Consider the following 15,356-nt stretch of genomic DNA (forward strand, 5'->3'; position numbering starts at 1 on the left):
CACTATTGTAATTAAGACATAATGTTGTTTTTACAACAGTATGTGACTGTTAATTTTTTCTTGTTTCTTAACTACTTATATTAATGGGAAAAAGACTTTAAAAATGCAAAACATAACCATTCTTCTACAATCCACATTTAAGCTATTTCTCTTTTTATTTGATTGGGAGAATAAACCTTGTTGGGCATGATAAAACTTTAGAAATTTACCTAACAGTGAGTAAAACAAAAGCAGAGATATTGCTTGCCCTCTGATCAGCTTTGTTTTTCCCCAACTGCAAATTAAATTTTATTTTGTAATCTTATCACTCTTCAAACATATTTATAATTCACACCCTAGAAAGATAGCCAGAGGCCCATACTTCAGGATGTGTTGGGTAAGAGCTTATACTTTTGGAGTTTAGGAAAATACAAGATCTAGTAATTCAGCCTTTGGATATGCAGAAAGTAGCAGAGGAAAAAAAAAAAGATAATTTACTCTGATGATAATTCAACAGTTTGAAATAATTTTTGACTGAAGTTTTCCGTTTTTGTGGGTGCTTGAAGAATGCTATTCTATGTGAGTGTTGTTAGATATGCTTTTTCTGGGATTGAAGGGATTTAAATCTGGCATGGCAGTTAAAGGGAGTTGTGTATACTGAAGTCTTTAAATACCCATGTCTGAGTACAGGACTTGGCAGAGCTGTCTTTTATGGCAAGAAATAACTTCACAATAACAGGTGTAATTTCCCATCTCAGAATAACACAGCTGTATTGTTCAATATTGTCAGAAACATGCTTTCTGCTCAGTATATACTGTAGATGGCAGTAAGGTTATGCTACAAAAGAGTACATGGGCTAGAATAACTAAATTTAAAAATGTGTGTAAAAACCTATGGATGGTTTCAGGTTTTGAAGCAACAAACAATAACCAGTCCTTTCTGGAGGTGCTTCAAGAAGTATTAGAGCTGCTATAAGTAGGTGGCTTAGATTCAAAACCTGAAACCATCCATGGGTTTTACACACATCCTTTAATTTAGTTATTCTAGCCCATCTATCCTTTTCTCATTTCGTGCATTGTCTTTAGTGGATGATGCCTCCTTTTCCTTTATAACCCATCAGCTTCCCATAGTGATCTCTCTTTGCCTCCTGTAAATGCACTCTTCTGTGGCTCTTCTTATGAATGTCTTCCACAGGCAGAAGTTTACTGATCAGAGCTTTGCTTGGATGGGGATGTGTGAACTCATAGACTGCCTGATGGGGTCATGGTTCTGGAGCTGAGTATTTCTTTGCTCTATACATACTCCTGTATGTGTGCACACAAATGTATGTCTGTACATATGGAAAGCAAAAGCGGGGAGAAATTAACAATATTAGAGACTCATTGCCCGTGAAACAAGTGTTAACAACCACTGGCCTACTGTAAACACCCATTCTACAAATTAGATCATGGCAATACTCCTTTTAAAGATTAGGATCTCTCCTCTTCCTGGCTTGAAGTTCAGGACTGAATCCCAGCAGTGCTCTCCTCACTGGGTTTTCTCAGTTCTCTTAATGGCTTTGCATTAACCATGGAAAAAGGACCTGGTGTCACTTCAGCCCCAGTGATAAAAGAGCCTGTACAAATTGAACCCTATGTTGTATCAAATCTCCTGCTTTGGTCCAATTGTCTGCCTCCTTATTACCCATCACTGTATGTTAAATTCACTTCTTCTCTCCAGCCCTCCCCATATGGTGAACACTGCTGTCCTTCTTGAATGAAATGAGTTAATTGTAAGGAGATGGAGATGTGGGTTGTGTGGTCTTATGTGAGACAATAACTATGTTGTGATTTCTTCATGGCGATTACAAAAAAATCTCTTTCTGGTGATGGTAGGGATTTTATTACACTAAATATATGTCACTAAAGAATAGTGACAATGTAAAAAGACAACCCTTGAGATGTTCAGTCTGTTTACCACTTCCATAATAACTTTGCTAAGTCCATTTAGGAAGAGGAGTCTCTCTTGCCCATGCTATGAAAACATTATCACAACGAGACAGCCGCCCACTTCCAAATATCTTTGCTCAGTCCATTTAGGAAGAGGAGTCTCTCTGATCACATGTGAGTCCCTTCCCCCAACTTGCAGCTTTTCCCACAACTGCTTTCGAGGGTCCACTCTTGAAGTTTTTTGGGGTACAATTTTAAGGTTGAGCCATTCAGAAACAAAAGTTCTCTTTACCCATCTCTGGGAGCATTTAATCTCTAAGAACAGAGGCCCTTCTCCTTTCCAGGGAGCAAAGGGTCTTCCTCATCTTCATCTTTAGGACTATCTCTGGGAGCATCTCTAGGAACTGAGGTTTTCTCATTTGGAGCCGAAGTCCTCATCGCTTCCATCTCTCCCTGTCCAAACTTCTCATGAAATTACAGCTGCGTCAGCATCTGCCTATCTCAGCGCAGGTGCTTTTGCTCACAAGGTGAACGCTCCACCCCCCATGCCTTCATGAAATTACAACAGGTACTCTGATATATCATAGCTTTACAACAGAAATTCAGCTTTAAGCATCTCTTTCTTTTCCCTCAGGTTTTCAGCTCTTCATAGCACTAAAAGGGTTAATCTCACCTAGGCCTTGCAGCTGGAATTTCGCTTATCGCTGTGGGTCACATGATCTGTGCCGGACAGTGGTGCAGCTTTAGCTGAATCTTGGCAGCAGTGGAGAAGAGGGAGCTGGCCGTCTGCAGGGCTGTGGGGGCGTTCCACAGGTGGAACAGGGCCCATCGGCTCCAGGATGGCTGTGGCCCAGCCCGGCCCAGCCCGAGCAGGGCCTGGGCCAGGCCCGCTGGCCCCCGCACGGGGCCCGCAGCCACCTGTCCCAGCACCGGAAACAAGACAGAGAGCTGTGGGGGGGGTTTTCTATTCTTAAGTGTGTATCACAGAGGCGTCACAACTTTAAGTGGCTTAAAGAATTGTCCATATTCAAACTGGCCATCTGATAGGTTCTGTCAGGTCATAGAGGAAGCTGTAAGCACACCTTTGCAAGAACATCACTTCCGGGACTATGCTTGCTAACCCATGACAATTTTAGACTGAAAATCTAGAGAAACTTCTGCTATTCGCTTGCAGTCTCCACTGAGCTGAATTCTGTTGGCATCACTGTTGAACTTTCACTGGGATTTTATGATGGTGCAATCTTGAGGATGTCTTCTCAAAATAAATCCTTTGCACTGGTATAGCTTGTGGGTCCAAGTACAAAAATTACTAGTAATGATATTTTTCTGCTAAATAAAGAATTTGATCTGACTTCTAGAGTAAGTTTGAAGAATTGGGAACTAGAAAAACTCCTCTCCAATTCTCTCTTCCTGGATCCTTTCATACCATGTTCTGAAAGAGGCTAGGAAGCAAGGGAGAAGTGGCCCTCCAAAATTCAAGAGAATCACTTCCATGAGTTGATTTTTCAGAACAGAACCACTGTTATCCATGCATTTGCATGTATGTTGCAACAGATAAAGCTTTGCGTATGGTACATGGGAAAGATACTCTGTTCACAGTCTGTTCACAAGAATGACTGAACAAATGACTTTTCAGGTCTAATTCCAGTTAATCAGGGGGGCATCCAGGTAATGGGATCTTTGTAACATTGAGATCATGGGCATTTATATGTATGTCTACCTACCATGCATTTATAAAGTAGTTGCAGGCGTTGTGGTTTAGGAATGGTATTCTCTAATTTAGTGCTCCCACTAAAATTATGAGCCTTTTTCTCCTCCCTGCTCCTACCTGCTCCCCTGTGGTGGGCTGGAGAGGAGTGGAAGCACAAAGGGTAAAGATCACAGACTGAAATAACAATTTACTGGAAACAGCAATGAGGTAAGAAAACAAACAGTAACAGCAACAATACTAATAAAAAAAGTGTACAAAAGAGAGAGAGTGATTCACATGCAAAAAGTTCAGTGAGCCCAACCTGGCCCAACCACAGCCATGATACCCCGACCATTCCCTCCAGCATGGAACCAACAAACCCCAGCAATCCCTCTGCCACACATACTCAACTGGAAGGAAACCCTTCTCCCCTGAAGAGACTCTCTTCCCTTTGCCCCCAGCAATGACTTGAGGTGGCATAGAATAATCTATGGTTCTAGCCATGCCTGCTCTGGCTACTATAAAAATTAAGCCTGTACTGGCTGGAACCAGGACATTATCCACCTCTTCTTCTATACCATGTATGTCTTGCCCAGATCCTACACCTTCCAACTACATACATAAATATATATATATATGTGTGTGTGTGTGTGTGTGTGTGTGTGTGTGTGTATGTATGTGTGTATATATGTATGTATATACAAGCACTGGTATCATTTCTGTAGTCAATGGCCATCCCTCCAAGATGTCTGTTGAGTTCATTTAGTCCATGACTGTGGGTTCTATCCATCCAAGGTATCTTCCAGGGCAGGAGGGCTGGTGTGCTGTTGGGTGGCTGCAAGCTGCATCAGGAGCTCACAGCTGGTGTATCTGGAACAGTCCATAGTTCTTGTCCATGGTTGGTTATGGCATACAGTGGCAGTGTCATTCAGCAACCAATATTATACAATTCAACATTACAGACTGTTCTTACCCAAAAATCAAATCCCCTTGAAGTACGCATCATGTTTCCCTGTCCCTCTGCATTACCCACCAAGTGCACTCAGGTCCTTTAGCAAAAGCAATCCCACAGATGGAGCTGCCTTTGCCTTAGAGGTAGGACTAATCCAAACTGTCTTCCCTAACACATGTTCCTCATACGCACTGTGGGGACTTTATTCTCTTCTCTGGTATGTGGAGGCTTTGACAGAGCAGGGCCAGCTCAATTAGTAGAGCCTCTAGTGTTAACTAACTAGGTGGCCTCTGCTAAACGTAGATCCCAATGTTTGAAGGTTCAACTACCCATTGCTTTGAATATGGTTCTTGAACAGTCCATTGTTATCATATAATTTTCCCAGAGGCTGGTGCATGAGAGAGAATATGATACACCCTTTCCACACCATGCTCTCTGGCCCAGGTGTCTGTGAGACTATTTTTTAAATGAGTCCCACTGTCCTACTCAATTCTTTCTGGGGTGTCATATTGCCACAAGGCTTCCTTTTCAAGGCCCAAGATGGTGGTCTAGTTTGGCAAGGGGGGGGTCCCGGGTGCAGGGGAATCCAGCCAGAGTCACGACACGAACACCGATCCGATTTGAGCGTCGTGCTCCCCTTTTATTGTCCGGTTACACCAAGTTATACTTTTTCCAAAGTTCACGCCCCTTTTCCATGAGAAAGCCTCTAAGCAGCGGGGGAGCTGACCAGTGTATACCTTTTCCCAAGGCTGTTCAAGGCTGCCGGCTAGCAGGTGCCTTGCAAGCCTATTTTCAGCCTGAGGCCCCGTCAGGGGTACTTCTGCAACAGCCCTGGGATGCCCAAGCTCTCCTGGGGTATCCTATATTCCACAAGGAATCCCTCTACAGTCTAGGAAGTGGTGTGAGGCACAGGGCACATCTCCAGTCATCCAGTGGTTGCTTCCACCATTGTAAGAATGTAGCGCTTGACTTGGTGGGTTTGCAGGAGTGTGATGCGATCAATTTGCCAGACTGCCTCATATTTATATTTCAACCACTCCCCTCATACCACAGGGGCTTTACCTGCTTGGCCTGCAGCATGTTTCAGTTATGGATAACCTGGGAGATTGTGTTCACGGTTAAGTCCATCCCTTGATCACAAGCCCATCTGTATATTGAATCTCTTCACTGATGACCTGAGTTGTCGTGGGCCCACTGACCCAGAAGAAAATCACCCTTACGTTGCCAGTCCAGATCTACCTAAAGCACTTTAATCTTGGCAGGGTAATCCACCAGTCTGTTGTTGTAGTGTTCTTCAATAGCCTGACTCTTGGGTATGACAAGGCATACATGTATGTCTACATGACATACTTATACAGCCAACTTCTCTATCTGGGTAGTGATGTCTTGCCAGAATTCAGCAGCCCAGGTGAGTTTATCTCTGTGCTGGCAATTGGTCTTTTTCCATCAGTCTAACCAGCCCCACAGAGCATTTGCTACCATCCATGAGTCAGGGTACAGGTAGAACACTGGCCATTTCTCTCATTCAGTGATACCTAAACCCAGCTGGACAGCTTTCAGCTCTGCAATCTGACTTGATCCAGTTTGTCCGTCAATAACTTTTGTGACTCGCCATGTAGGATGCCGTCCACTTACCCATTGGAATCTGATGATATCCATCGTGCCATTTTACTCCTAAAAACTGAATTTCCTGGGCAAGTGCCTTGATCTTACTTTGCTTTATGACAGAACTGGCCATGAGGAGGATTTGGATTATCTCCTCCCCTTTCTCAAAAACTTCCTCCACAATGATGTTATCAATGTATAGCAACTATTCTGGAGCCTCACCCTTTTCCAATTGAGTCTGGGTGAGTCCATGGCAAATAGGGGAGCTCTTTCCCCTGCTGAGGCAATCCACTCCAGGTGTACTGGACACCCCTCCAGGTGAAGGCAAACTGTGGCCTGCACTCTGATGCTAAAAGAATAGAGAAAAATGTGTTAGCAATATTGAAGATGGCACCATGTAGCAGGTTCAGTTCGAAACTGGGCGGAAACACCGATTAAGTGTAGTGGTTTGGTTCAAAATATCCATTACTTACTTATTTTCCTTCTGTGAGATAAGAGTTAGGAGAAAAGCAAAGCAGGCACAAAACTTTAAAGAATATTAAGAAGTTTATTAACAGACCTAAAAGAAAAAAAGTCAGACTAAACCTTCAGAACACTTTCCCTGTCGCAATGACCGCCACTGACCACTGCCCAGGCTAGCCCCTGCGGTGTGCGACAGGAGTGGGGAGCAGCTGGAGGCTCTTGGCTTTAAAGCTGCTCCTCAGGAGTTCAGCTCTGCCCAGGGGACCTGAAGCTCCAGGCACAGTGCCTATCAGCAGTTCGGCGGAGGGAGAGGATAAAAAGTAGCAAGGAGGCTTCCCACACGGTATAATCCAAGTTTATGGGAAGCAACTCCCAGGAGACAAGCCTCGAGCAACTCCAGGGAACCTCTTATAAAGGGAGGTGTTACAATGGGGGTGGTTTAACTGGGGACCAATAGAAATCTCTAAGGGAGGGATATGGACGAGGATAGACATTTCCTTGGGCCAATAGCCTCAAGGGGAGGAGGGAAAGGGATCACATGCCCCAATGGAGCATCCAGGTTTAGGGGATTTCCAAAGGGGGAGGTATCTAGAGGGGTAGGGTCTCAGGGGATTGACGAGGATCATATAAGGGTAAACTGGGAGGTTTCAGGTGATGGACACTGAACCTTTGGGAACAACAGGAGAGGTTTGGGTGATTGATAGGGAAAGAGCTAGAACAAGGGGAGGACAACAACCATGTAGGGAGCACCCGGGGAGCGGCTTGGGTCTGGGGCAAACCAACTGGGAATAGGAGTGGGGAAGGTAGGGATGAACCATTGGGGTACAGAAAACTTATATAAAAATACAATAAAGGTATCGCATCACCACATCTCCCCACCTTTCTCCCTTCTCCCACTGACAACGTAAAAAGACAACCCTTGAGATTTTCAGTCAGGTTACCACTTCTATACTAATCTTTTTCAGTTCACTTAGGGAGAGGAGTCTCTCTTGCTCATGCTATGGAGACATCTCCACAAGAAGTTCTCTCATGGCTTCAGTGTCACAGCGAGACAGCCGCCCGGGTTGGTTCTCTGCTCTGAGGTGAAGGTCCCTTCCCTCGACTTACAGCTTTCCCCACAACTGTTTTCTAGGGTCCAATCTTGAGCTACTGGGGTACCATTTTAAGGATGAGCTGTTCAGAAACAAAGGTTCTCTTCACTTATCTCTGGGAGCATCTTCATCTCCAGGAACAGAGGTCTCCTCCTCCCCTGAGAGCAAGGGTTGTCCTCACTTTCATCTCTTTCTGTTCAAGCTTCTCATCAAATTACAGCTACTTCAACATTTGCTTATTTCAGCACAGGTACTTTTGCTCACAATTGCAGTTTGAACGCTTCACCCCCCCATGCTTTCATGAAATTACAACGGGTACTCTGATGTATCACAGTCCATCACCATAGCTTTACAACAGAATGTCAGCTTCTAGGCTTGAAGCATCTCCTCTTTCTCCTCTCTCAGGGTTTCAGCTCTTCCTTCTTCACTGACTTTGGTGTCTTTATGGTGTTTTCTTCACTTGCCTCCACCATCCGTCTTCCTCTGACTCGGGAGAGGATTGATGTCTGCAGGCTTCATCTGTTCTGGAGGGAACTTACAACACTAAAAGGGTTAATCTCACGTAGGCCTTGCAGCTGGTATTTACTTATCGCTGTTGGTCACACGATCTTTGCCAGGCGGTGGCCCCAGATGCAGTGGCCTCAGATGAATTTTCGGCTGCACTGTGGGGGGGGCTGGCCGAGCTGTGCCGCAGGGCTGCCTGCATGGAGCCAGGGCTGTGGGTGGAACAGGGCCGCACAGCTCCAGGATAACTGTCTCTCGGCCTGGCCCAGGCAGAGCAGGGCCTGGCCTGGCCCTGCTGGGACACACAGGCCCCCCAGTTACCTGTCCAAAAGCTGGAAGCAAGAGAGCTTTCCCGGGGTTTGTTTGTTCTTAAAGGTGGATCACAGAGGCATATCAAGCTTCTTAAGTGGCTTAAAAAGTTGCCAATATTCAAACCAGCCAGTTGATCGGTTCTGTCAGGTCATAGAGGAAGCTGTGAGCACCTCTTTGCAAGAGAATCACTTCTGTGGCTGATGGAGCCTTCTTTAACTATGCTAAACCATGACACACCACTTCACTGCCTTGGACTGCAGTTCATACTGCAGTTCCAGTATGTCCGTCACAGCAGCACTCAGTGGTGGTATGACTTCATTCAGGACATGATAGTGCACTGTCAGTCTCCACTCTTCATTGGACTTATACACTGGCCATATAGGGCTATTAAAGTGTGAGCGAGTCTTGCTGACCACTCCCCAGGTCTCCAGTTCCTGAATCATTTTATGGGTGGGTGTCTTGGGGTGACCTTATGATGTGTATCCCATATCGCTGCTTATGCCCAGAAATTAATTTTTGTGCTTTTCTATGCCTCTAAACTGAGCCTGAGAGGGGGAAGGAAAAAAACTGAGCAAAACTTTTTCAAAGCAGTTTGCAGCTTGTTCAAGGTCAAGTAGAGATAGCGATTTCCCCCCCCTCCCCCCCCCCAGCTGCAGCAGGGGAGCGAGGAAGCACCCGGCTTGCTGCTTTCCAGTCAGCTTTTGGCCAGTTGTTTCAGCTTCTTGTTCTCCGGAGAGAGACTGAGAGTTGGATTTTGCTTTTCCTTCTCTGGAATTCCAGATTTTCTCCCTTTTCTACTGGACTGCTTTCAACCTCAGAGCACATCGGGAGGACTTTCCATCGGGCACAGAGGGCCTGGCCCTGGCCCAAGCCCCAGCTCCAAGGAGACCAAAGGGAGGACTCTAACACTTTCCCAGGTTTTTCCTCCACAGCAAAACATTTTATTATTTAGCCTTATTTTCCTTTTCCCATGTGTTTGGTAAATAAATAGTTTTATCTCCTTCACTTTCCTTCGAGGAAAAATTTTTTTTTTCCCGAACCTGGTGGGGGGAAGGGGTGGTTGTGCCTTCTCTTAGAGGATATATTTCTAAATTTGGCCAAACCGGAACAGTGGGAGTCACAGAGTCTCGGTTGGTGCAGTACTACTGACAGTGCACTGTTGCTGTGGTGTTTGGTACCTGTTGTTCTTCAACTCTCAGCAGTCCCACAGCAGAGAGGTCATCTGAGAGACCAGGCATGGTATTCAGTTGCCTGATTTCTTCTGTCTCCAGAGCAGCTATCCCAAAAGCTATGTCCTTTTGGGTCTTTGAAATACCCATTTCTGAGATAGTCTATGCCAAGAATGCACAGGGCCTCTGAACCAGTCACAGTGGGGTGTTTCTACCGCTCCTTCCCACTCAGGCTCACTTCAGCTTCCAGTACTGTCAGCTGCTGGGATACCCCTGTCACACAAGAAATAGGAATGGATTCTGCTCCCACATACCTTGATGGCATCAGGGTAAATTGAACACAGGTATCAACTAAAGCCTTATACTCTTGTGGGTCTGATGTGCTAGGCTATGGGATCCACACAATCCAATAGATCCAGTTGTCCCTTTTCTCCACTTGGCTGCAGGCAGGTCCCCTCTGCTTCTGGTCTTGGTAGTCTTTGCTCAGTTCTTCTAAAAAGGAACTGGAGATCCCTTCAAGAGGATCAGAAATAACATTCAGCCCTTCCATTCTGTCTGAGGACTTGCCCACTGGAAACTGGAGTGGCATTTATCCTTGAAGAATTTCCTTTGGTGGTTGTTCTTCTTCTCAACTCATGTACCTGTGCTGTTAGGGCAGAGGTGGGTTTTCCATCCCACTTTCTCATGTCATCTCTATGGTCATACAGGTAAAAACACAGGTTACCTTGTGGTGTGTACCCCTCTCTCCAACAAGGAGGTACATGCTCTCAATAGCAGAAACTCTGGTCCATACTGACGGGGCAACGGGACATTTTCACCTAGCTTGCTCAAGTCGCTCAAGTCTGTCTGCAGTCTTGTACAGTCTTTCTACAGCCGAGGCACAGGTTGGTAGGGAGGAAAAAAGATGAACTTTGTATTGTTGAAGTCAGGTAATCACCTGAAGCAATGTTTCTTCTTCTTTCACTGACATCAATGCCAAAGGGTTGGTGGACAACGATGGCACACGCCATACAAATTTCTGCCACATGGATTGTGTACATTGGACCTGATCTGGATCTACAAGTGACTGCTCATTGTTTGAATCCCTATAGATTACCTCCAGCACAGCTAATTCTTTCTGGTTCTGGATAACCTTTCTCCATGGCATTCCACTCATCTCAGTGCACTATTAGGTCATCCATGAGGGAATACCTTTCCCTCATGCTTGACAGATGTTGCCTCCAGAGGCTGAGAGCTTCTGTCCTCTTCTAAATCCCCTCGCCAATGCCTACATCCTGGGACATCACTTGAGGCCTGCTTGGCCTCACTACCTTCTAGTTTCATGTTGCAAGTTGTGGTATCCCAGCACTGGATCAGGCAGGTCACAAGGGGCTCTCCTGACTTGTGGCTGAAATGTTTTTGCATATCTTCGAGCTCACCTAGGGGTAGAGATCAAGTGATTCTCTCTGGCCCTGCTTCTTCCTCCTGTTCTGAGCGCCCTGTTCCTCTTCATCCATCACTATGTGAACTAAATTTGTCTTGAATTTCTTTATCGGGGCACCTGCTACTGGCATGAGTTGTTCATCTGGTTCAGCTGCAGTTTGAGTGGCCACGGTGCCTGCTGGTCTGTTTTCCTTCCCTTCCCTCTGAAGGTGTTATCTAGTAAAGAGCAGTGTCCAATAAATCATACTTGGGGCCCAGCACATTGCAATAATTGCTCCTCTCTGCAATTGCCACAGCATTCTCTTTGCAATATTCTGTCACTTTATCAGGATCCTGTAGTTGTTCAGGGATGAACTTCCAAGCCTTTGGAGCAGATAATTTCTCCAACTTTTTCTCCCACATTCCATGCTACTCATGACTATCCACCATCAGGGGCAGATCTCTGAAAGATCATATTAAAAATCTCTTTTATTTAATTCCTACCATGGTGTGGACTGCACTGAGGAGACCTGGCAGAGTTAGCAACAACAACACACTTTACTTAACACCCAAAGGGAATTCAAAATTCTCCAAAGCTGTTGTAACAGGCCTGAAGAAGGAAAAGGGGGTAAAAAGCTGGGGAAAGTCATCCTCCCCTACTCTCCCCACAGACTGGGTATGATTATTACTGGACTACCAAATATTGCGCCTGAGGCAAGGGTAGAGAACAACACTGAGTATAAACCCCAAATGACCTTCATTACATGTTATCATGTGGTAAACTGTTATCACACAGTACATCAACAAAGTAATCCTGATCCTTCTCCCTGCTCTGAAAAAGAGCACTGCAAGGAGCACATACAGGAATATATACAGGATTAGGTACCATAGCCACATGAACAGATCAAGCAACATTGTAGCCAGTGGCTCTGTACCTCATACAACAAATGCTTAGATGAAGATCATTTCCAGCCTGCTCTGGGCAGATCTGTTGTTATCACAACCTCCATGTCCTACTTGGGCACCAAACTAGGCTGTCATGGTTTAAGAATTGTATTCTCCAATTTAATGCTCCCACCAAAACACTCCAAACTCCCCTTAGGCAGGATGGATAGGAGAACTGGAGGTAAAAAATGTGAAGATTATGGGCTGTGATAAGTAAAATTTACTGGAAACAGCAATGAGATAAGAAAACAAACATTAAAAGCAATAATAATAACAACAAAACAATAGAAAAGAGTGATTGACATGCAAAATGCTACTGAGCCAACCTGACTGCAGCCATGTGTTTCAGTTTGAGACAAGTTTAGGGGAAAATGCTCTGAAAGGAACATCTCCCCAGAAGACAGGTTTCAGCACTCCCTCCCCCACTGATACAAAAGGAATTTCTTGGAGAAAAGTGAAAAAAACTATTTATTTAACAAACAAAGTGCCCACATGCACACGGAAAAAATGAATAACTGTTAAAATATTAAACCTCCTTGTGTGGAGAAAGCTGGTGGATTTAGAGTTCCTTATGTAGCTGGCTCGGCTCCTCCCAAGGTCCGAGGCCGGGATGCGGCATCCCTGCAGCCTCACTGCTGGTCCATGGGGTCCGATCTGGTTCTTGGATCATAGCTAGGCCAAACACTTCCAGAAGAGGAAAAAGTTACCAGAGGATTTCGGTATGTTGGTATGGGAAAATTTCTTGCCTCAGCTGAGAGGCTAACTAAAAGCAGGAGGGTGTTCCCTCGGCTCTGCAGTGGTGAGAACACGGGGGAGTGTGTGTGAGTCCTTGAACACAAACTGCGCTGAAGAATTTGCCCGACTTCTCTCTCCCCTCTCCTGGACCCAGCTTAAAGCTATGGGACCCATTTCTGGGCATAAAGCAGACAATAGCGAAATACAGTATTATCATAAAATCACCCCAAGACATTATGTTACCTGGACTGCACCCTTTGGCTTGGAACTAGCATTACCCCACTGTTACCTCTGCCATGCTTTCTTGACCAGAAGGAACCCCTTCCCCTGGAAGAGACTCCCTTCCCCCCACTCCTGGCAATGAGTGAGGTGGTGTAGAATAAACTCCAGGTTCTAATCATGCCCCCTCTGGCTACTGCAGAAATTGTCCCTGTCTGTCTGGAACTAGGACAGTAGGTATGTGTTTAATGTATACCTATGCTCCTAGCAGGGTACGCTTATCTCTAGATTAATAGCATGTCCCAGTTACCAAAAGAGAGGGGCTTCTTAGACTATGCTGCAGCTTTTATGTCCTTTGCACCAGAAGGCAAGAGGCAGAGATAAGGATTGATGAGAGGATGGTGTGTGCATAGTCTCATGCTGCTGTGAATTTGGGATATAATTCGAGACACAGGCAAGGACTTGGACTTTAGGAAAATGTGCTGGAGAATCCCCCTTGACAGATAGAATATGCTACCCTGTGAATTAAAATACACTTGAAGAAAATTAAAGTTGCTGAAAACTGAAACTAAGAAGTCCAATTTAATGGAATTTTAGTAATGACAAAACAGCACCGAGTATTCCTACACATAGGCAATTTGGGAATAAAGGGTGGCAATAACTGGTTGATAAAAGAAGACTAAAACATCATGTTTTACACAGCAGGAGTAAGAAAACAGGTTTAGAGTGGTACGAATTACATAAATGTTTAATTATGTTGAACAAAATATTTATTCAGTAATCTCAACAGTGCACTGCTAAATTTGAGAGATTATTCTTGAATGCTTACCAAAGTCGGTTATTAAAATGATGTTTGTTTATCTGAGAGACTTAAAAAAACAGAGATATGAGAATTTTTATCCAAACAGATGAAAATAATTGCATTTCTTTAAGTACAAGGATTTAGGAAACAAGAAGGCATGCAAAAGTGACTGTCAGTGATAATAGTTGGAATTGAGAAGTGGGAGGTGGGTGACTGTACTGTATTCCTTGATACCTGTTGTTTTGTGAGGTTGTAGACACTGAGAGCACTGTTCATATAACTCTGTCAGCATTTACTCAGTACCCAAGAGTTAGCCTGACTTTTGGTTCACCTGCAAATTTAACTTTAGTCTTTATTTTAAATCAGTAAATCTGTATCTGCCTCTGCGGGTCTGTATTTATTAGAAATACTTTAGGTGCTTTTTTTTTTTTTTTAAATCATGCTTCATATAAGAGGACTCCTACCTAGAGTAGTTCATCTATAAGGAGCAAAGTACTTATGAAAATTTGGGACCCATTTGATCTAATTTATACTGATGCAAATAAAGAGCTATGATTTCAGATTGGCACTTGCAGAAATTAGATGCTAACTCCTGGGCTGGTTCTTTCTGCATAATGTTATCTGTTGTCATACCAACAAAGTTTCAATTTAATGATTCAGTAACTTACTGCTGTCATCTCTTCTGATTTGCAGATGGGCTTCTTCCGCCGGAGGTACAAAGAAATTATTGAGGCTGAAAAGAGCAGAAAGGAGAATGAAGATAGTTGGAACTGGGTCCAGAAAAATCAGTAAACTGCCCATGAAACAAAAGCCCAGTCATGTGACATGCACTCATTAGCTTATAGGTCCTGCTCTCGTATCTTCCATATGTGGAAGAAGGAATCTTCTCCAGATTTTTCGGAGACCCAATTGATGCTGTGTCTTTATTACTCCAAAAAGCTAGGGAACATATCCTGAGGCAATCACTGCAGCCATGTCAGATGACTGGAGCGATTCACACTTCATTTAAGAGTTGAACTTTGAACTTTGGTAACCAAGCTGCAGTGCAGAGCAATATTTATGAATCCAACTATGTGGTATGCCCTCAGGGGAAGGTTTTTACCTAAAAATATTTTTTATAAATATAAGCTTTTTATATTGAGTATGTCTTTATATTTGTATCAATGTTTTATAATTTCTATTGAATAACTATATAGTTCACTCAAGCACTGATATCTGTCTAAATCTTTGGAAATACATATATATATATAAATTCTATTGTACTTTTAAACATCAATGCAAGAGAGAAAAGAGAGATTTGCAGATAAAAGTAGCTGAAATCCTCATATGCTTAATTCACAAGGCTTGGTAATATCATATATAGATCATTTAATGGAAATAAGCCAAAATCTTTTCACTGTCTCTTTCTTTAAGTTGAATTTGGTGTTTGATTTATAAGCTGAAGAACCTAAAGTATTTCACAGTCGTGATACTCTGTATCTTGAGTCTGTTCTTTACTAGTCTGGATGGGAGAGGATGAAAACACTTCTTCAGTGACATGTAGCAAGATGTAGCTTGCTTT

General features: G+C 44.0%; 1 protein-coding gene across 1 annotated transcript in view; it reads left to right on the forward strand.

The window, feature by feature from the left end:
• Window positions 1–14,587, forward strand: part of ITGA9 (integrin subunit alpha 9) — a gene marked incomplete at both ends in the record, with an annotated part of 234,473 nt that extends 219,886 nt beyond the window's left edge. Inside the window, one exon of the mRNA XM_082281815.1 lies at window positions 14,489–14,587. Within this exon, the coding sequence (XP_082137941.1) occupies window positions 14,489–14,587 (99 nt within the window). The remainder of the gene's footprint in view (window positions 1–14,488) is intronic.
• Between the last annotated feature and the right edge of the window lie 769 nt (window positions 14,588–15,356).

This window comes from Coloeus monedula (assembly GCF_965178545.1).
Source record: "Coloeus monedula genome assembly, chromosome: 1".
NCBI classification, from domain to species: domain Eukaryota; kingdom Metazoa; phylum Chordata; class Aves; order Passeriformes; family Corvidae; genus Coloeus; species Coloeus monedula.